We start from the raw sequence: 22,406 nt of genomic DNA on the forward strand, positions 1-22,406 counted from the left end.
CGGGGGCGGGCCCACGGTTTGGCTCAGCCAATGAGGCGGCGCGGGGGCGGGCCCGCGTTTCCGACTCAACCAATGAGATGGCGCGGGGGCGGGCACGCGGTTCACACTCAACCAATGAGATCGCGCGGGGGCGGGCCCGCCTTTTGGGCTCAGCCAATGAGATGGCGCGGGGGCGGGCCCGCCTTTTGGACTCAGCCAATCAGCTCACGAGAGGGCGGGCCCGCGGTTGGCGCTCAGCCAATCAGGAGGCGCGGTGGGCGGGGCCCGGCGCGCGGCGGCGGCGGCGGCGGCGATGGGGCTGCGGCGGGCGGTGAGGGGGGGGCGGGGGGGCGGCACCGGGACCCCCCCTCAGGACCCCCCTGGGGACCCCCCCCTGTCCCGGGACCCCTCCCCGGGGTCACTTTCCCCTCAGGGATCCCCTCCCGGAAACTTCCCGGAACTTCCGCCGGGACCCTCCCCGGGATCCCCTCATGGCGCCCCCCCCGTGCGGGAACTACCGGGGATTGTCCGGTGTCACCTCCCCCACTCGGGACCCCCTCATTGTCACCTCTGCCCCCTCAGGACCCCCCCTCCTGTCCCGGGACCCCCCCGCTGTCACCTCCCCCACTCAGGACCCCGCCCCCAAACCGGGACCTTCCAATTTCCCCCCCCTCACAACTCCCAATGGACTCTTCCGGGGAGCTCGGTGTCACCTGTCCCCCCCCAATGTCACCTGTCCCCCCCACCTTGACCCCCCCAATGTCACTTGGACCCTCCCAATGTCACCTGTCCCCCCCCACGGTCCCTGCCATGGACTTTCCCTGCCCCGGGGACGCCCCCTCGTAACTCCCAATGGACTCTTCCGGAGAGCTCAGTGTCATCTGTCCCCCCCCAATGTCATCTGTCACCCCCGCCGTGACCCCCCCAATGTCACTTGGACCCCCCCAGTGTCACCTGGACCCCTCCATGACCCCCCCAATGTCACTTGGACCCCCCCCTCAATGTCACCTGGACCCTCCCAATGTCCCCCCCAATGTCACCTGTCCCCCCCACCAATGTCACCTGGACCCCTCCATGATCCCTCCAATGTCACCTGGACCCCCCCAATGTCACCTGTCCCCCCCCCAGTGTCCCCCCCAGTGTCACTTGTCCCCCACCATGACCCCCCAATGTCACCTGGACCCCCCCAATGTCACCTGTCCCCCCCCAGTGTCCCCCCCAGTGTCACCTGTCCCCCACCAATGTCACCTGGACCCCCCCTGGGACCCCCCCCAATGTCACCTGGAACCCCCCAGTGTCACCTGGACCCCCCCAATGTCCCCCTCAATGTCACCTGTCCCCCCCCCCCAGTGTCACCTGTCCTCCCAATGTCACTTGGACCCCCAATGTCACTTGGACCCCCCCAGTGTCACCTGTCAATGTCACCTGCCATTGTCACCTGTGTCCCCCCCCAGGTTCGGTTGCTGCCCCTCCCCCAGCGGCGACCCCGGAGCGACCCCGGAGAGAGCCCGAGGTGAGGGGGGAGGGAGGGACCCCAGACCCAAATTGGGGAGGGGCAGGGAGGGACCCCAGACCCAAATTGGGGGGGAGGGGCAGGGAGGGACCCCAGACCCAAATTGGCGGGGGGAGGGGCGGGACCCCAGACCCAAATTGGGGAGGGGCGGGAGGGACCCCAGACCCAAGTTGGGGAGGGGCAGGGAGGGACCCCAGACCCAAATTGGGGAGGGGGAGGGGAGGGGAGGGACCCCAGACCCAAGTTGGGGAGGGGAGGGGAGGGACCCCAGACCCAAATTGGGGAGGGGAGGGGAGGGACCCCAGACCCAAATTGGGAGGGGGAGGGGAGGGACCCCAGACCCAAATTGGGAGGGGGAGGGGAGGGGAGGGACCCCAGACCCAAGTTGGGAGGGGGAGGGGAGGGACCCCAGACCCAAATTGGGGAGGGGCAGGGAGGGACCCCAGACCCAAGTTGGGGAGGGGCAGGGAGGGACCCCAGACCCAAATTGGGAGGGGGAGGGGAGGGACCCCAGACCCAAATTGGGGAGGGGAGGGGAGGGACCCCAGACCCAAATTGGGGGGAGGGGAGGGGAGGGGAGGGACCCCAGACCCAAATTGGGGAGAGGGGAGGGGAGGGACCCCAGACCCAAATTGGGGAGGGGGAGGGGAGGGACCCCAGACCCAAATTGGGGAGGGGCGGGGAGGGACCCCAGACCCAAATTGGGGAGGGGGAGGGGAGGGACCCCAGACCCAAATTGGGGAGGGGCGGGGAGGGACCCCAGACCCAAATTGGGGAGGGGAGGGGCAGGGAGGGACCCCAGACCCAAATTGGGGAGGGGAGGGGGAGGGGAGGGACCCCAGACCCAAATTGGGGAGGGGGAGGGGATTTGGGACCCCAGACCCAAATTGGGGAGGGGGAGGGGATTTGGGACCCCAGACCCAAATTGGGGAGGGGGAGGGGATTTGGGACCCCAGACCCAAATTGGGGGGAGGGGCAGGGAGGGACCCCAGACCCAAATTGGGGAGGGGGAGGGGAGGGACCCCAGACCCAAATTGGGGGGGGGGGGGGGGAGGGACCCCAGACCCAAATTGGGGAGGGGGAGGGGAGGGACCCCAGACCCAAATTGGGGAGGGGGAGGGGAGGGACCCCAGACCCAAATTGGGGGGAGGGGAGGGGAGGGGAGGGACTCCAGACCCAAATTGGGGAGAGGGGAGGGGAGGGACCCCAGACCCAAATTGGGGAGGGGGAGGGGAGGGACCCCAGACCCAAATTGGGGAGGGGGAGGGCGGGACCCCAGACCCAAATTGGGGGGGGGGGAGGGGAGGGACCCCAGACCCAAATTGGGGAGGGGAGGGGCGGGACCCCAGACCCAAATTGGGGGGGGGGGAGGGGAGGGACCCCAGACCCAAATTGGGGGGGGGAGGGGAGGGACCCCAGACCCAAATTGGGGGGGGAGGGGAGGGACCCCAGACCCAAATTGGGGGGAGGGGAGGGGAGGGGAGGGACCCCAGACCCAAATTGGGGAGAGGGGAGGGGTGGGACCCCAGACCCAAATTGAGGGGGATTTTGGGGGATCCTTAACCTCTGACCCCTGACCTATAGAGAGTCCTTGACCCCTGACCCCAACCCTTGACCTCTGACCCCTGACCCACTGAGGGTTCTTGACTCCTGACCCCAACCCTTGACCTCTGACCCTTCACCCACTGAAGGTCCTTGACCTCTGACCCCAACCCTTGACCTCTGACCCACATAAGATCCTTGACCTCTGACCTCAGACCCACAGAGAGTCCTTGACCTCTGACCCCAACCCTTGATATCTGACCCCTGACCCACAGAGAATCCTTGACCTGTGACCCCTGACCTCAGACCCACAGAGAGCCCTTGACCCCTGACCCCCAGTGGACCTCTGACCTCTGACCTTTGCCCTGTCCCCATTCCCTGCAGGTCCCTCCCTGGGTACTGAGGGTGGCCCTGGTGGTGTCCCCTGACCCTTGACCCCTGACCCCTGTCCCCACCCCTGTCCCTGTCCCCCCAGGTCCCCCTGGCTGTCCCCCCGGCGGGCAGTGGCCCTGGGGGTGGCCCTGGTGGCCCTGCTGTCCCTGTCCCTGTCACTGTCCCTGTCCCTGTGTCCCCTCAGGTCCCCCTGGCTGTCCCCTCGCCGGGCAGTGGCCCTGGGGGTGTCCCTGGTGGCCCCACTGTCCCTGTCCCTGTCCCCAGGTCCCCCTGGCTGTCCCCTCGCCGGGCAGTGGCCCTGGGGGTGGCCCTGGGGGTGTCCCCTGACCCCTGACCCCTGTCACTGTCCCTGTCCCTGTCCCTGTCACTGTCCCTGTCCCCAGGTCCCCCTGGCTGTCCCCCCGGCGGGCAGTGGCCCTGGGGGTGGCGCTGGTGGCCCTGTCCCTGTCACTGTCCCTGTCACTGTCCCTGTCCCCAGGTCCCCCTGGCTGTGTCACTGTCACTGTCCCTGTCACTGTCCCTGTCCCCAGGTCCCCCTGGCTGTCCCCCCGGCGGGCAGTGGCCCTGGGGGTGTCACTGTCACTGTCCCTGTCCCCCAGGTCCCCCTGGCTGTCCCCGAGGCGGGCAGTGACCCTGTCCCTGTCACTGTCCCTGTCCCCAGGTCCCTGTGGCTGTCCCCCCGGCGGGCAGTGGCCCTGGGGGTGGCGCTGGTGGCCCCGCTGTCCCTGTCCCTGTCCCTGATCCCTGTCACTGTCCCTGTCCCCAGGTCCCCCTGGCTGTCCCCGAGGCGGGCAGTGGCCCTGGGGGTGGCGCTGGTGGCCCCGCTGTCCCTGTCCCTGTCACTGTCCCTGTCCCCAGGTCCCCCCGGCTGTCCCCCCGGCGGGCAGTGGCCCTGGGGGTGGCGCTGGTGGCCCCGCTGTCCCTGTCACTGTCCCTGTCCCTGTCACTGTCCCTGTCCCCCAGGTCCCCCCGGCTGTCCCCCCGGCGGGCAGTGGCCCTGGGGGTGGCGCTGGTGGCCCCGCTGTCCCTGTCCCTGTCCTGTTACGCGCTGGCCGAGCCCCCCCAGCGGCGCCGGGCGCGGCTCCTGCTCCAGGGCGTGGCCAGGTTCTGCAGGTGCGGACTGGGGGGGTCCCAAAGGGATTTTGGGGGGTCCTGGGGGGGATTTGGGGGGTCCTGGGGGGAATTTGGGGGACTCCAGGGGGGGTTTTGGGGGGTCTTGGGGGAATTTGGGGGGGTCTTGGGGAGTCCTGGGGGGATTTTGGGTGGTCCTGGGGGGGACTTGGGGGGTCTTTGGGGGATGATTTGGGGGTCCTGGGGGGGATTTGGGGGGATCCTGGGGGGGTTTGGGGGGATCCTGGGGAGTCCTGAATGGATTTTGGGGAACCCCAGGGGGAATTTGGGGAGGTCCTGGGGGGGTCTTGGGGGATCTTGGAGGGGCCCTGGTGTGTCTTGAGGGGATTTTAGGGGGTCTTGGGGGGATTTGGGAGGATTTTGGGGAATGCTGGGGGGGATTTGGGGGGTCCTTAGGGGATTTTGGGGGGTCCTGGGGGGATTTGGGGAATCCTGGGGGGGGTTTGGGGGATCCTGGGGGGTCCTAAGGGGATTTTGGGGGATTTTGGGGGGTCCTGAGGGGATTTTGGGGGGATTTTGGAGGGTCTTAGGGGGGTTTGGGGGGATTTTGGGTGGTCTTGGGGGGATTTTGGAGTTCCTGAGGGGTTTTGGAGGGTCTTTGGGGGGTCCTGGGGAGGTTTTTTGGGGTCCTGAGGTGTCTTGAGGGGTCCTGGGGGGAATTTTGGGGGGTCCTGGGGGGGTCTTGGAGGGGTCCTGGGGGGATTTTGGGGGGAATTTGGGGGGTCCTGAGAGGGATTTGGGGTGTTTTGGGGGGAATTTGGGGGGATTTTGGGGGGTCCTGGGGGGTTTTTGGGTCTGGGGTCTCATTTTGGGTCTGGGGTCTCCAATTTGGGTCTGGGGTCCCCATTTTGGGTCTGGGGTCCCATTTGGGTCTGGGGTCCCATTTGGGTCTGGGGTCCCCATTTGGGTCTGGGGTCCCATTTGGGTCTGGGGTCCCATTTTGGGTCTGGGGTCCCATTTTGGGATTTTTGGGGTCCCATTTGGGTCTGGGGTCCCAGGTCGCTGTCGGTGGGGCTGCACATCTCCCTCGATTATTGGTGGACAACGAACGTGGAGCTCAGGGGGATGGACCAGGTGAGGGGGATTTGGGGAAATTTGGGGATTTTTTGGGGGATTTTTGGGGGGGATTTTGGGAAATTTGGGGGATTTTGGGGGCGTTTGGGGGGTTTTAAGGAGAGATTGGGGGGGAATTGGGGGGAGATTTTTGGGATTTTGCGGTATTTAGGGAATTTGAGGGGGATTTTGGGGGGATTTTGGGGAATTTTGGGGTTTTTGGGGGGATTTTGGGGTGATTTTGGGAGGGGTTTGGGGATTTTGAGAGGGATTTTGGGGGGTTTGGGGGGATTTTGGGAAATTTGGGGATTTTGGGGGGGATTTTGGGATTTTGGAGGTTTGGAGATGTTCCTTGGCTGTGTGTGAGCCCTGCGTGTCACCTGTACCCCTGGTTACCTGCCAGGGTGTCACACCTGTGTCACCTGTGTCACACACACACACCTGTCCCACCTGTGTCACCTGTGTCTCACCTGTCACACCTGTGTCACCCAGGACAGCCCGGATTACCTGTCGGCCATGTCGTGCTGTCACTCCTGTCCCACACACACACCTGTCACACCTGTATCTCACCTGTCACACCTGTGTCACCCAGGACAGCCCCGATTACCTCTCTGCCATGTCGTGCTGTCTCACCTGTCACACCTGTGTCACCCAGGACAGCCCCGATTACCTGTCGGCCATGTCGTGCTGTCACACCTGTGTCACACACACACCTGTCTCACCTGTGTCACACACACACCTGTCTCACCTGTGTCACACACACACCTGTCTCACCTGTGTCACACACACACCTGTGTCTCACCTGTCTCACCTGTCCCACCCAGGACAGCCCCGATTACCTGTCGGCCATGTCGTGCTGTCACACCTGTGTCACACACACACACACCTGTCACACCTGTCACACCTGTGTCACACCTGTGTCACCCAGGACAGCCCCGATTACCTGTCGGCCATGTCGTGCTGTCACACCTGTCACACCTGTGTCACACCTGTCACACCTGTCACACCTGTGTCACCCAGGACAGCCCCGATTACCTGTCGGCCATGTCGTGCTGTCACACCTGTCACACCTGTGTCACACCTGTCTCACCTGTGTCACCCAGGACAGCCCCGATTACCTGTCGGCCATGTCGTGCTGTCACACCTGTCACACCTGTCTCACCTGTCTCACCTGTCTCACCTGTGTCACCCAGGACAGCCCCGATTACCTGTCGGCCATGTCGTGCTGTCACACCTGTCACACCTGTGTCACACCTGTCACACCTGTCACACCTGTGTCACCCAGGACAGCCCCGATTACCTGTCGGCCATGTCGTGCTGTCACACCTGTCACACCTGTCACACCTGTGTCACCCAGGACAGCCCCGATTACCTGTCGGCCATGTCGTGCTGTCACACCTGTCACACCTGTGTCACACCTGTCACACCTGTCACACCTGTGTCACCCAGGACAGCCCTGATTACCTGTCGGCCATGTCGTGCTGTCACCGCCGCGCCGGGCAGCGCCTCCTGCAGGGGGCGCTCTCCAACGGGGGGCTCTACGTGAAGCTGGGCCAGGGGCTGTGTGCCATGGACCACCTGCTGCCACCCGAGGTGACAGGGACACTGCGGCCGCTCGAGGACAGCGCCAGCCCCCGGGGGCACCAGGAGGTGACAGGGGATGGGGACATTGGGGACACTGAGGGGACAGGGACACTGCGGCCGCTTGAGGACAGCGCCAGCCCCCGGGGGCACCAGGAGGTGACAGGGGATGGGGACATTGGGGACACTGAGGGGACAGGGACACTGCGGCCGCTTGAGGACAGCGCCAGCCCCCGGGGGCACCAGGAGGTGACACTGAGAGGACATTGGGGACATTGTCACCTGTGTCACCTGTCCCTGTCCCACCTGTCTCACCTGTCACTCACCTGTGTCACCTGTCCCTGTCCCAGGTGGACGAGCTGTTCCTGGAGGATTTCCACACCACCCCTTCCGGAATGTTCCGTGATTTTGACTACGAGCCCGTGGCGGCCGCCAGCCTGGCCCAGGTGCACCGGGCCACCCTCCCCGACGGGACACCTGTGGCTGTCAAGGTGAGAGGGGACACCTGGGGACACCTGGGGACACCTGGGGGACACCTGGGGGACACCTGGGGACAGGAGGGGACAGGTGGGGACACCTGGGGACAGGTGAGGGACACCTGGGGACACCTGGGGACACCTGGGGGACAGGTGGGGACACCTGGGGGACAGGTGGGGACACCTGGGGACACCTGGGGACACCTGGGGGACAGGTGGGGACAGCTGGGGGACACCTGGGGACACCTGGGGACACCTGGGGGACAGGTGGGGACAGCTGGGGGACACCTGGGGGACACCTGGGGACACCTGGGGACAGGTGGGGACACCTGGGAGAGCTGGGGGACAGGTGGGGACACCTGGGGGACCTGGGGACAGGTGGGGACACCTGGGGGACACCTGGGGGACAGGTGGGGACACCTGGGGACACCTGGGGGCACCTGGGGACAGGTGGGGACAGGGGGGGACACCTGGGGGACACCTGGGCGACAGGTGGGGCATCAGTGGGGACACCTGGGGGACAGGTAAGGACCCTGCCCAGGTGACCCCTGCCATGCCCAGGTGACCCCTGCCATGCCCAGGTGACCCCTCCCCATGCCCAGGTGACCCCTCCCGTGCCCAGGTGACCCCTGCCATGCCCAGGTGTCCCCTCCCATGCCCAGGTGACCCCTGCCATGCCCAGGTGACCCCTCCTGTGCCCAGGTGACCCCTCCCATGCCCAGGTGAGGTCCCTGCCCAGGTGACCCCTCCCACACCCAGGTGACCCCTACCATGCCCAGGTGACCCCTCCCCATGCCCAGGTGACCCCTCTGTGCCCAGGTGACCCCTGCCATGCCCAGGTGTGCCCAGGTGTCCCCTGTGTGCCCAGGTGCAGTACCTGGACCTGCGCGATCGCTTCGAGGGTGACATCCGGACCCTGGAGCTGCTGCTGCGCCTGGTGGAGTTCATGCACCCCGACTTCGCCCTGGGCTGGGTGCTGCAGGTGAGGGGACACCTGGGGACACCTGGGGACACCTGGGGACACCTGGGGACAGCTGGGATACACCTGGGGACAGCTGGGGACAGCTGGGGACAGGTGGGATACACCTGGGCACACCTGGGGACACCTGGGCACACCTGGGGACACCTGGGGACAGCTGGGGACACCTGGGCACACCTGGGGACAGCTGGGATACACCTGGGATACACCTGGGCACACCTGGGCACACCTGGGCACACCTGGGGACACCTGGGATACACCTGGGCACACCTGGGCACACCTGGGATACACCTGGGCACACCTGGGCACACCTGGGATACACCTGGGCACACCTGGGATACACCTGGGATACACCTGGGCACACCTGGGATACACCTGGGCACACCTGGGCACACCTGGGCACCCCTGGGGACACCTGGGCACACCTGGGATACACCTGGGCACACCTGGGCACACCTGGGCACCCCTGGGGACACCTGGGCACACCTGGGATACACCTGGGGACACCTGGGATACACCTGGGGACACCTGGGGATACCTGGGATACACCTGGGCACACCTGGGCACACCTGGGATACACCTGGGCACACCTGGGGACAGCTGGGCACACCTGGGCACACCTGGGCACACCTGGGGACACCTGGGGACAGCTGGGCACACCTGGGCACACCTGGGCACACCTGGGGACACCTGGGGACAGACTTGTCCCTGCGTGCTGCCACGGACACTGGTACTCACGTGTATCCCAGGTATGTCACTGATTGACACCCGTGTCACTGTCCCTGGTTGTCACCTGTGACACCTGTGTGGCCTCAGGGAGCAAGCACTGTCACTCACCTGTGTCACTTGTCTCACCTGTCTCATCTGTCTCACCTGTGCCATCTGTCACCTATGTCACCAGGAGCTGAAGGGGACACTGTCAGTGATTCTCACCTGTCTCACCTGTCTCACCTGTATCTCACCTGTCCCACCTGCACAGGAGCTGAAGGGGACCCTGTCACCTGTCTCACCTGTGTCACACCTGTCTGTGTCTCACCTGTCTCACCTGTGCTCCCTTACCTGTCCCACCTGTGCAGGAGCTGAAGGGGACCCTGTCAGTGATTGTCACCTGTGTCTCACCTGTGTCTCACCTGTCTGTATCTCACCTGTCCCTTACCTGTCCCACCTGTACAGGAGCTGAAGGGGACGCTGTCAGTGATTGTCACCTGTGTCACCTGTATCTCACCTGTCTCACCTGTCCCCCCTGTGCAGGAGCTGAAGGGGACGCTGTCAGTGATTGTCACCTGTGTCACCTGTCTGTGTCTCACCTGCGCAGGAGCTGAAGGGGACGCTGTCAGTGATTGTCACCTGTGTCTCACCTGTCTCACCTGTCCCCCCTGTGCAGGAGCTGAAGGGGACACTGTCAGTGATTGTCACCTGTCTGTATCTCACCTGTCTCACCTGTCACACCTGTCTCACCTGTCACCTGTCCCCCTGCGCAGGAGCTGAAGGGGACCCTGTCAGTGATTGTCACCTATGTCACCTGTCTGTATCTCACCTGTCCCACCTGTCCCCCCTATGCAGGAGCTGAAGGGGACACTGTCTGTGATTGTCACCTGTGTCTCACCTGTGTCACCTGTCTGTATCTCACCTGTCCCACCTGTCCCCCCTATGCAGGAGCTGAAGGGGACGCTGTCAGTGATTGTCACCTGTCAGTGATTGTCACCTGTGTCACCTGTCTGTATCTCACCTGTGCAGGAGCTGAAGGGGACGCTGTCAGTGATTGTCACCTGTGTCACCTGTCTGTATCTCACCTGCGCAGGAGCTGAAGGGGACGCTGTCAGTGATTGTCACCTGTGTCACCTGTCTGTATCTCACCTGCGCAGGAGCTGAAGGGGACGCTGGCCCTGGAGCTGGATTTCGAGAACGAGGCGCGGAACTCGGAGCGCTGCGGGAGGGACCTGGGACACCTGAGAGGGGTGACAGTGCCACGGGTGCACTGGGGACACTGCAGCAAGGTGACACACCTGGGGACACCTGGGACACACCTGGGGACACACCTGGGGACACACCTGGGGACACACCTGGGGACACCTGCGGGGGGTGACAGTGCCACGGGTGCACTGGGGACACTGCAGCAAGGTGACACACCTGGGGACACCTGGGGACACACCTGGGGACACCTGGGGACACCTGCGGGGGGTGACAGTGCCACGGGTGCACTGGGGACACTGCAGCAAGGTGACACACCTGGGGACACACCTGGGACACCTGCGGGGGGTGACAGTGCCACGGGTGCACTGGGGACACTGCAGCAAGGTGACACACCTGGGGACACACCTGGGGACACACCTGGGGACACCTGGGGACACACCTGGGGACACACCTGGGGACACCTGGGGAGGGGACAGGGACGGGCTGGGTGTCACTGAAATGACGTCACTGTCTCACCTGTCCCCTCTGTCCCTCTGTCTGTCCCCATGTCCCCTGTCCATGTGTCCCCCTGTCTGTCCCTGTCCCCCTGTCCCCTGTGTGTCCCCTGTCTGTCTGTCCCTCTGTCCCCTCTGTGTCCGTCTGTCTGTCCCCTGTCCCTGTCCCCATGTCCCCGTGTCCATCTGTCCCCTGTCCGTGTGTCCCCCTGTCCCTCTGTGTCCCCTGTTTGTCCTTGTCTGTCCCCGTGTCCGTTTGTCCCCTGTGTGTCCCCTGTCCCTGTCCCCTGTCCCTCTGTGTCCCTCTGTGTGTCCCCTGTCTGTCCCCTGTCCGTGTGTCTGTCCCTGTGTCCCCTGTCCCTCTGTCCCTGTCTGTCTGTCCCCGTGTCCCTCTGTCTGTCCCCTGTCCCTGTCTCCATGTCCCCTGTTTGTCTGTCTGTCCCCATGTCACCTCTCTCCCTCTGTCCCCTCTGTGTCCCTCTGTCTGTCCCGTGTCCCTATGTCCCCCTGTCCGTGTGTCCATCTGTCCCCTGCCCTTGTCTGTCTCCTGTCCCCTGTCCCTTTGTCTGTCCTTGTCTGTCCCCTGTCCGTGTCTCTGTCCCCATGTCCATCTGTCCCTCTGTCTCTGTCTGTCCCCTCTGTGTCCGTCTGTCTGTCCCCTGTCCGTGTCCCCATGTCCCCTGTTTGTCTGTCTGTCCCTCTGTGTCCCTCTGTGTCCCTCTGTCTGTCCCCTGTCTGTCTGTCCGTCTGTCTGTCCCTGTCTGTCCCTGTCTGTCCCTCTGTCCCCCTGTCCCTCTGTCTGTCCCTGTCCATCTGTCCCCTGTCCCTGTCCCTCTGTCCCCTCTGTCTGTCCCTGTCTATCCCCATGTCCCCTGTCTGTGTGTCTGTCTGTCCCTCTGTGTCCGTGTGTCCCGTCTGTCCCCTGTCCTCATGTCCTCCTGTCTGTCCCCTGTCCCTGTCCCCGTCCCCTGTCTGTCCCTGTCCCTCTGTCCCTCTGTCCCCTGTCTGTCCCTCTGTCCTCCCTGTCTGTCTGTCTGTCCCTGTCCCCCTGTCTGTCCCCTGTCTGTCTGTCTGTCCCCTGTCCCTCTGTCCCTCTGTCCCCTGTCCCTGTTCCCCTGTCTGTCCGTCTGTCCACTCTGTCCCTCTGTCTGTCCCCTGTCCCTCTGTGTCCCTGTCTGTCTGTCCCTGTCCCCCTGTCCCTGTCCCCCTGTCTGTCCCCATGTCCCCATATCCTCTGTATGTCCCTGTCCCTGTCCCTCTGTCCCCTCTGTCTGTCCCTGTCCCTCTGTCTGTCTGTCCCTGTCTCTGTCCCCTGTCTGTCTGTCTGTCCCCTGTCCCTCTGTCCCTCTGTCCCCTGTCCCTGTTCCCCTGTCTGTCTGTCTGTCCCTCTGTCCCCCTGTCCCCCTGTCTGTCCCCTGTCCCTGTCCCTCTGTCCCTGTCCCCTCTGTCTGTCCCTCTGTCCCCCTGTCTGTCCGTGTGTCCCCATGTCCCCCGTCTGTCTGTCCCTGTCCCCCTGTCACTGTCCCCCTGTCCCCCTGTCCGTCCGTCTGTCTGTCTGTCCGTGTGTCCCCAGCGCGTGCTCACGGCCGATTTCTGCGAGGGCTGCAAGATCTCCAACGTGCAGGGGATCCAGGAGCTGGGGCTGGGGCTGCGAGACGTCAGTGCCGCTCCTGGGGGGTCCCGGGGGTCCGGGGGGTCCGGGGGTGTCACCGGGAGGGTCCCCAGGGGGGTCCCGGGGGGGTTTGGGGACAATTTGGGGACAAACCCGGGGGGTTTGGGGGCTGGGAATGGAGATTTGAGACACAAATTTGGGGATTTTGGGGATTTTTGGGGGGGTCCCTGGGATTTTGGGGGTCCCCAGGGTGGTCCCGGGGGTCTGGGGGGTCTGGGGTGTCACCGGGGGGGTCCCCAGGGGGGTCTCGAGGGGATTTGGGGACAATTTGGGGACAAACCGAGGGGATTTGGGGGCTGGGAATGGAGATTGGAGACACAAATTTGGGGATTTTTGGGTTTTTTTTGGGGGTCCTGGAGGAATTTGGGGGTCCCCAGGGTGGTCTCGGGGGTCCCTGGGGGGATTTTGGGTGTCCCCAGGGGGGTCCCGGGGGGGTTTGGGGACAATTTGGGGACAAACTGAGGGGGTTTGGGAGCTGGGAATGGAGATTGGAGACCCAAATTTGGGGATTTTGGGTTTTTTGGGGGGGATTTTGGGGGTCCCTGGATTAATTTGGGGGTCCCTGGATTAATTTGGGGGTCCCTGGGGTGGTCTCGAGTGTCCCCAGGGGGGTCCCGGGGGGCTTTGGGGACAATTTGGGGACAAACCGAGGGGATTTGGGAGCTGGGAATGGGGATTGGAGACCCCAATTTGGGGATTTTTGGGGGTTTTTTGGGGGGGTCCCTGGGATTTTGGGGGTCCCCAGGGTGGTCTCGGGGGTCCGGGGGGTCTGGGGGGTCCGGGGGTGTCACCGGGGGGGTCCCCAGGGTGTTCCCGGGGGGATTCGGGGACAATTTGGGGACAAACCGAGGGGGTTTGGGGGCTGGGAATGGAGATTGGAGACCCCAATTTGGGGATTTTGGGGTTTTTTTTTGGGGTCCTTGGGGGGATTTTGGGGTCCCCAGGGTGGTCTCGGGGGTCCCTGGGGTGGTTTTGGGGGTCCCCAGGGGGGTCCCGGGGGGATTTGGGGACAATTTGGGGACAAACCGAGGGGATTTGGGAGCTGGGGATGGGGATTGGAGACACAAATTTGGGGATTTTTGGGGTTTTTTGGGGGGGATTTTGGGGGTCCTGGAGGAATTTGGGGGTCCCTGGGTTAATTTGGGGGTCCCCAGGGGGGTCCCGAGGGGATTTGGGGACAATTTGGGGACAAACCGAGGGGGTTTGGGGGCTGGGAATGGAGATTGGAGACCCAAATTTGGGGATTTTGGGTTTTTTTGGGTTTTTTTGGGGTTCCTGATCCCCCAAATTTCCCCAGACCGCAGAGAAGTTGATCCAGGGAATTTTTTGGGATTATTTTTGGGGTGATTTTTGGGATTTTTGGGGTCTCTGAATCCCCAAATCACAGAGAAGTTGATCCAGGGGAATTTTTAGGGTGATTTTTGGGTTGAATTTGGGGTTTTTTAGAGTTTTTTGGGGTGAATTCGGGAGATTTTTGGGTTGAATTTGGGGTTTTTTAGAGTTTTTTGGGGTGAATTTGGGAGATTTTTGGGGTGAATTTGAGGTTTTTTTGGGGTTTTTTGGGGTCTCTGAACCCCCAAATCCCCCAGACCGCAGAGAAGTTGATCCAGGGCATTTTTTGGGTGAATATTTTGATTTTTGGGGATCTCTGAACCCCCAAATTTCTCCCAAATCACAGAGAAGCTGATTCAGGGGATTTTTTGGGGTGAATTTTGGGGTTTTTTGGGGTCTCTAAACCCCCCAAATTTTCCCCAGACCGCAGAGAAGCTGATCCAGGGGAATTTTGGGATTATTTTTGGGGGGATTTTGGGTTTTTTTGGGGTCTCTGAACCCCCAAATCGCTGATCCAGGGGATTTTTGGGATTTTTTTTGGGATGAATTTTGGGATTTTTGGGGTCTCTGACCCCCCCAAACCGCGGAGAAGTTGATCCAGGGGATTTTTGGGGTGAATATTTTGATTTTTGGGGTCTCTAAACCCCCCAAATCCCCCCAGACCGCAGAGAAGTTGATCCAGGGGAGTTTTGGGATTATTTTTGGGGTGAATATTTTGATTTTTGGGGTGAATATTTTGATTTTTGGGGTGAATATTTTGATTTTTGGGGTCTCTGATCTCCCAGACCGCAGAGAAGTTGATCCAGGTGTTCGCTGAGCAGATTTTTTACACCGGGTTCATCCACGCGGATCCGCACCCCGGGAACGGTACCGGGGGACCCAAAAACGGGGGGGGGAGGGACCCCAAAAACGGGGGAAAAAATCCTAAAAATGGGGGGGAAATCCTAAATATGGGGGGGAAATCCTAAAAATGGGGGGGGACCCCAAAATTGGGGGGGAAAATCCTGAATATGGGAGGGAAATCCTAAAAGTGAAGGGAAAAAAAATCCCAAAATCGGGGGGGGAGTGACCCCAAAAATGCGGAGGGGAAATCCTAAAAACTGGGGGGGAAATCCTAAAAAAGGGGAGGGGAAATCCTAAAAATGGGGGGGACCCCAAAATCAGAGGGGGATTCCAAATATTGGGAGGGGGAAATCCTAAAACTGGGGGGAAAAAAATCCCAGAACTGGGAAGGGAACCCCAAAACTGGGGGGAAAAAAAACCCCAAAATCAGGGGGGGACCCCAAAATTGAGGGGTATCCCAAAATTTGGGAAGGGGAAATCCAAAAACTGGGAAGGGAACCCAAAAACCAAGGGGAACCCCAAAATCTGGGAAGGGGAAATCCTGAAAGTGAGGAGGAAAAAAATCCCAAAACTGGGAAGGGGAAAATCCCAAAATCAGGGGGACCCCAAAATCGGGGGGGATCCCAAAATTGGGGAGAGGAAATCCTAAAAGTGAGAGGGAAGGAAATCCTAAAAGTGAGGGGGAAAAAAATCCCAAAACTGGGAAGGGGAACATCCCAAAATCAGGGGGATCCCAAAATCTGGGAAGGGGAAATCCTGAAACTGAGGAAAAAAAAGTCCCAAAACTGGGAAGGGACCCCAAAACTGGGGGGGATCCTAAAATTGGGAGGGGGAAATCCTAAAAGTGAGGGGGAAAAAATCCCAAAACTGGGAGGAGACCCCAAAACCAGGGGGGAAGGGACCCAAAAATTGGGGGGGAAATCCTAAAAGTGAGGGAGAAAAAATCCCAGAATCGAGGCAGGGACCCCAAAATCGAGAGGGGAAATCCCAAAATCGGGGGGACCCCAAATTGGGGAAGGGAAAATCCTAAAACTGGGGGAAAAAAAATCCCAAAATTGGGGAGAAATCCCAAAATGGGGAGGGGACCCCAAAACCTGCAGGGGGAAATCCTAAACCTGGGGAAAAAAAAATCCCAAAGCCAGGAGTGAACCCCAAAATTGGGAGGGGACCCCAAAATCTGGGAAGGGGAAATCCTAAAACTGGGGGGGAAAGAATCCCAAAACTGGGAAGGGAACCCCAAAATCAAGAGGGAAAATCCCAAAATTGGGGGGATCCCAAAAACGGGGGGGGACCCCAAATTTAGGAAGAGGAAATCCTAAAAGTGAGGGGGAAAAAATCCCAAAATCGGGGCAGGGACCCCAAAATCAGGGGGGACCCCAAAACCATGAGTAAAAATCCCAAAACTGACGAGGATCCCAAAATGAGGAGGGGACCCCAAAATCTGGGAAGGGGAAATCCTAAAATTGGGGGGGAAAAAATCCCCAAAACTGGGAAGGGAACCCCAAAATCGAGAGGGAAAATCCTAAAAATGGGGGGATCCCAAAACTGGGGGGAAAAAAAATCCCAAAATTGGGGGGGGACCTCAAAATTGAGGGGGATTCCAAAATCTGGGAAGGGGGAAATCCTAAAAGTGAGGGGGAAAAAATCCCAAAACTGGGAAGGGAACCCCAAAATCGAGAGGGGAAATCCCAAAATTAGGAGGGGAAATCCTAAAAGTGAAGGGGAAAAAATCCCAAAATCGGGGGCACCCCAAAATCAGGGGGAGAGGGACCCAAAAATTGGGAGGGAAATCCTGAAAGTGAGGGAGAACAAGTCCCAGAATCGAGGCAGGGACCCCAAAATCAAGGGGGGAAATCCTAAAAATGGGGGGATCCCAAAACTGGGGGGAAAAAAAAATCCCAAAACCGAGAGGGGGGACCCCAAAATCGAGGGGGACCCCAAAATTGGGAGGGGAAATCCTAAAAGTGAAGGGGAAAAAAATCCCAAAACGAGACAGGGACCCCAAAACCGAGAGGGGAAATCCCAAAATTGGGGGGATCCCAAAACTGGGGAGGGGAAATCCTAAAAATGGGGGGACCCCAAAATCCAGGAGGATCCTAAAATTGAGGAGGGGAAATCCTAAAAGTGAAGGGAAAAAAAATCCCAAAATTGGGGCAGAGACCCCAAAATCGAGGCAGGAACCCCAAAACCGAGAGGGAAAAAAAATCCCAAAAGCAGGAGTGGACCCCAAAATTAGGGAGGGGAAATCCTAAAAGTGAAGGGGAAAAATCCCAAAATCGAGGCAGGGACCCCAAAATCGAGAGGGGAAATCCCAAAAACGGGGGGACCCCAAAATTGGGGGGGAAAAAAAATCCCAAAATTGGGGAGGGGACCCCAAAACCTGGAGAGGGAAATCCTAAACCTGGGGGGAAAAAATCCCAAAATCGGGGCAGGGACCCCAAAATCGAGAGGGGAAATCCCAAAATCGGGGGGACCCCAAAACCGAGGGGGACCCCAAAATTGGAAGGCGAAAATCCCAAAATTGGGGAGAAATCCCAGAAATGGGGGGGGGAGATCCCAAAACCTGGAGGAGAAAATCCTAAACCTGGGGGGAAAAAAAATCCCAAATCCAGGAGTGGGAACCCCAAAATTGGGGAGAAAAAAAAAATCCCAAAACTGGGAGGGGAACCCCAAAACCGAGGGGGACCCCAAAACCAAGAAGGGACCCCAAAACTGAGGAAAAAAATCCCAAAACTGGGAGGGAACCCCAAAATTGGGGAGAGCAAAATCCCAAAAGCAGGAAGGGAACCCCAAAATCCGAGGGGAAAATCCCAAAATTGGGGTGGAGATCCCAAAACCGGGGAAAAAAAATCCCAAAATTGAGGAGGGGACCCCAAAACTGGGGGGGATCCCAAAACCAGGAGGGGAAATCCCAAAAAAAAGGGACCCTAAAAAAAGGGGATCCCCAAAAATTGGGGATCCCCAAAAATTTGGGATCCCCAAAAAATGGGTTCCTATAAAATGGGGAATGGAGGGAAATCCATTCAGGGGGTCCCCAAAAATGACAGGGGAGGGTCCCCAAAAAGTCAGGGGGTCCCCAAAAATGGGATCCCCAAAAATTTGGGTCCCAAAAAAAAGGGAATCCCCAAAAATTTGGGTTCCCAAAAATTGGGGATCCAAAAAAAAGGGATCCTATAAAATGGGGAATGGAGGGAAATCCATTTAGGGGATCCCCAAAAAATGACAGGGGAGGGTCCCCAAAAATCAGGGGGTCCCCAAAAAGGGATCCCCAAAAAATAATTCCCAAAAAAAAGGACACCCCAAAATTGGGGGTACCCCAAAAATTTGGGATCCCCAAAAATGAGTTCCTATAAAATGGAGAATAGAGAGAAATCCATTTAGGGGGTCCCCAAAAAATGACAGGGGGGGGTCCCCCAAAAATCAGGGGGTCCCCAAAAATGGGATCCCCAAAAATTTGGGTCCCAAAAAAAAGGGGAACCCCAAAAATTGGGGTACCCAAAAAAGGGGTTTCCCAAAAAAGGGTTTCTTATAAAATGGAGAATGGAGGGAAATGCATTTAGGGGGTCCCCAAAAATGACAGGGGAGGGTCCCCAAAAATCAGGGGGTCCCCAAAAAGGGATCCCCAAAAATTTGGGTCCCAAAACAAGGGGAACCCCAAAAATTGGGGCTTCCCAAAAATTGGGGATCCCAAAAAAGGGGTTCCTATAAAATAGAGAATGGAGGGAAATCAATTTAAGGGGTCCCCAAAAATGACAGGGGAGGGTCTCCAAAAATCAGGGGGTCCCCAAATCAGGGTGGGGGTCCCCCCAAAAAATCAGGGGGTCCCAAAAAAATAATTCCAAAAAAATTGGGGTCCCCAATAATTGGGGTTAAAAAAATGGGTTCCTATAAAATGGAGAATGGAGGGAAATCCATTTAGGGGTCCCCAAAAATGACAAGGGAGGGTCCCCAAAAATCAGGGGGTCCCCAAAAATGGGATCCCCAAAAATTTGGGTCCCAAAAAATGGGGTGACCAAAAATTGGGGTACCCTAAAAATTGGGGATCCCAAAAAAGGGTTTCCTATAAAATGGGGAATGGAGGGAAATCCATTTAGGGGGTCCCAAAAAATGACAGGGGAGGGTCCCCCAAAAATCAGAGGGTCCCCAAATCAGGGAGATCCCAAAAATTTGGGTCCCAAAAAATGGGGTCACCAAAAATTGGGGTCCCCAAAAAAGGGGTTTCCAAAAAATGGGTTCTTATAAAATGGGGAATGGAGGGAAATTCATGTAGGGGGTCCCCAAAAATGACAAGGGAGGGTCCCCCAAAAATCAGAGGGTCCCCAAAAATGGGATCCCCAAAAATTTGGGTCCCAAAAAATAATTCCCAAAAAAAAGGACACCCCAAAAAAATGGGGTCCTATAAAAAATGAGTTTCTATGAAATGGAGAATGGAGGGAAATCCTTGCAGGGGGTCCCCAAAAATGACAGGGGAGGGTCCCCCAAAAATTCAGGGGGGTCCCCAGATCAGGGTGGGGGTCCCCAAAAAAAGAGGATCCCAAAAAAATGGGGTCACCAAAAATTGGAGTACCCCAAAAATTTGGGATCCCCAAAAAGGATTTCCTATAAAATGGGGAATGGAGGGAAATCCATTCAGGGGTCCCCAAAAAATGACAGGGGAGGGTCCCCCAAAAAAATCAGGGGGTCCCCAAAAAAAGGATTCCAAAAAAAAGGGGATCCCAAAAATTTGGGTCCCAAAAAATGGGGTCACCAAAAATTGGGGTACCCCAAAAAAGGAGTTCCTATAAAATGGGGAATGGAGGGAAATCCATTTAGGGGATCCCCAAAAATGACAGGGGAGGGTCCCCCAAAAATCAGGGGGTCCCCAAATCAGGGTGGGGGTCCCCAAAAAAATCAGGGTCCCCCCCAATCCCCCCCTGCAGTTCTGGTTCGCCGCGGCCCCGACGGGAAGGCTCAGCTGGTGCTGCTGGACCACGGGCTCTACGAGACCCTCAGCGAGAGGTCAGCGCCCCTAAAATATCGGGGGGGACCCCAAAAATATCGGGGGACACGAAAAAATATGGGGGGGACCTTAAAAAATATGGGGGGAAATTAAAAAATATGGGGGGAAGCGAAAATTATAGGGCGGGAAATGAAAAATGTGGGGGAAAAAAAAAATATGGGGAGATCCTAAAAAATGTTGGGGGACCCTAAAAATGTGGGTGGGACCCTAAAAATATTGAGGGGAACACAAAAAAAATGGAGGGGACCCTAAAAAATATGGGGGGAATCTAAAAAATATGGGAGGAACCAAAAAAATATGGGGGGGACGAAAAAATATGGGGGGGAAACCAAAAATTATAGGGTGGGAAATGAAAAATGTGGGGTAAAATAAAAATATGGGGAGATCCTAAAAAATGTTGGGGAACCCTAAAAATATTGGGGGATCTAAAAAATATGGGGGAGGAACAAAAAAAAATGGGAGAAACCAAAAACTATTTGGGAGGAACCAAACAAATTTGGGGGGGGGGGACCAAAAATATGGGGGAAAATAAAAAATGTGGGGAGATCCTAAAAAATATGGGGGGGACCCTAAAAATATCGGGGGGACTCTAAAAAATATGGGGTGAAACTAAAAATATGGGGGGAACAAAAAATTATAGGGGGGATGAAAAAATATGGGGGGGAAACTAAAAATTATAGGGTGGGAAATGAAAAATATGGGGAAAAAAAAATATGGGGAGATCCTAAAAAATGTTGGGGGACCCTAAAAATATTGGGGGATCTAAAAAATATGGGGGAGGAACAAAAAAAAATGGGAGAAACCAAAAACTATTTGGGAGGAACCAAACAAATTTGGGGGGGGGAACCAAAAATATGGGGGAAAATAAAAAATGTGGGGAGATCCTAAAAAATGTGGGGGGACCCTAAAATATCAGGGGAACCCTAAAAAATATTGGGGGAAATTTAAAAAATATGGGGGGAACCAAAAATTAGAGGGGAGGAAATAAAAAATATGGGGGGGAAAACTAAAAATTATGGGGGAAAATAAAAATATGGGGAGATCCTAAAAAATGTTGGGGGACCCTAAAAAATCGGGGGGACCCTAAAAAATATGGGGGGAACTAAAAAATTATAGGGGGGGACCAAAAAAAATGGGGGAAACGAAAAATTATTTGGGAGGAACCAAACAAATTTGGGGGGGGGACCAAAAATATGGGGGAAAATAAAAAATGTGGGGGAAAATAAAAAATGTGGGGAGATCCTAAAAAATATGGGGAGGACACAAAAAATTATGGGGAAAAACAAAAAAATATAGGGAAAAATTAAAAAACATGGGGGCAACCAAAAATTATAGGGGGAGAAACTGAAAATTATGGGAGGAACCAAAATTATGGGGGGAAAATAAAAAATATGGGGAGATCCTAAAAAATATGGGGGGACCCCAAAAAATATGGGGGACACAAAAAATATCGGGGGAATCTAAAAAATATGGGGGGAACCAAAAAAATATCGGGGGAACCAAAAAAATATGGGGGGAAGCAAAAATTAGAGGGGAGGAAATAAAAAATATGGGGGGGAAAACTAAAAATTATGGGGGAAAATAAAAAATATGGGGAGATCCTAAAAAATGTGGGGGGACCCTAAAAAATATGGGGGGGAAATAAAAAATATGGGGAGAACAAAAATTATGGGGGGGGAACCAAAAAAAATGGGGGAAACCAAAAATTATTTGGGAGGAACCAAACAAATTTGGGGGGGGGGGGACCAAAAATATGGGGGAAAATAAAAAATGTGGGGAAAAATAAAAAATATGGGGAGATCCTAAAAGTATGGGGAGACCCTAAAAAATATGGGGGGACCCTAAAAATATGGGAGGACCCTAAAAAATATGGGGGAAAACAAAAAAATATAGGAAAAAATTAAAAAATATGGGGGGAACCAAAAAATTATAGGGGGGGAAACTGAAAATTATGAGAGGAACCAAAAATATGGGGGGAAAATAAAAAATATGGGGGGATCCTAAAAAACGTTGGGGGACCCTAAAATATATCTGGGGGACCCTAAAAATATGGGGGGGAACTAAAAAATATGGGGGGAACCAAAAAATTATAGGGGGGACCAAAAAAAATGGGAGAAAGAAAAAAGTATTTGGGAGGAACCAAACAAATTTGTGGGGGGGACCAAAAATATGGGGGAAAATAAAAAATATGGGGAGATCCTAAAAAATGTTGGGGGGACCATAAAAAATATTGGGGGAAAATAAAAAATATGGGGGGAAAATTAAAAAAATTTAAAAATTAAAATAATTATAGGGGGGGATGAAAAAATATGGGGGGGAAACTAAAAATTATGGGGGAAAATAAAAATATGGGGAGATCCTAAAAATGTGGGGGGACCCTAAAAAATATGGAGGAGGAACTAAAAATATGGGAGGGGGGGGAATCCCAAAAATGGGGGGAGATACCAAAAAAAGGGGGGTCCCAAAAAATTGGGAGATCCCAAAATTGGGGGGGATGCTTAAATT

General features: G+C 57.1%; 1 protein-coding gene across 1 annotated transcript in view; it reads left to right on the forward strand.

Moving 5' to 3' along the window:
- Window positions 1-1,433: 1,433 nt before the first annotated feature.
- Window positions 1,434-22,406, forward strand: part of ADCK5 (aarF domain containing kinase 5) — a 31,366-nt gene continuing 10,393 nt past the window's right edge. The window contains exons 1-11 of the mRNA XM_033072452.1: window positions 1,434-1,492; window positions 4,194-4,349; window positions 4,455-4,540; window positions 5,557-5,632; window positions 7,061-7,261; window positions 7,543-7,683; window positions 8,537-8,650; window positions 10,513-10,644; window positions 12,629-12,712; window positions 14,845-14,926; window positions 19,822-19,900. Coding sequence (XP_032928343.1) covers window positions 5,624-5,632; window positions 7,061-7,261; window positions 7,543-7,683; window positions 8,537-8,650; window positions 10,513-10,644; window positions 12,629-12,712; window positions 14,845-14,926; window positions 19,822-19,900 — 842 coding nt within the window. The 5' untranslated portion in view covers window positions 1,434-1,492; window positions 4,194-4,349; window positions 4,455-4,540; window positions 5,557-5,623. The remainder of the gene's footprint in view (window positions 1,493-4,193; window positions 4,350-4,454; window positions 4,541-5,556; window positions 5,633-7,060; window positions 7,262-7,542; window positions 7,684-8,536; window positions 8,651-10,512; window positions 10,645-12,628; window positions 12,713-14,844; window positions 14,927-19,821; window positions 19,901-22,406) is intronic.

This window comes from Catharus ustulatus, chromosome 1 (genome assembly GCF_009819885.2).
Source record: "Catharus ustulatus isolate bCatUst1 chromosome 1, bCatUst1.pri.v2, whole genome shotgun sequence".
Taxonomy (NCBI): Eukaryota; Metazoa; Chordata; class Aves; order Passeriformes; family Turdidae; genus Catharus; species Catharus ustulatus.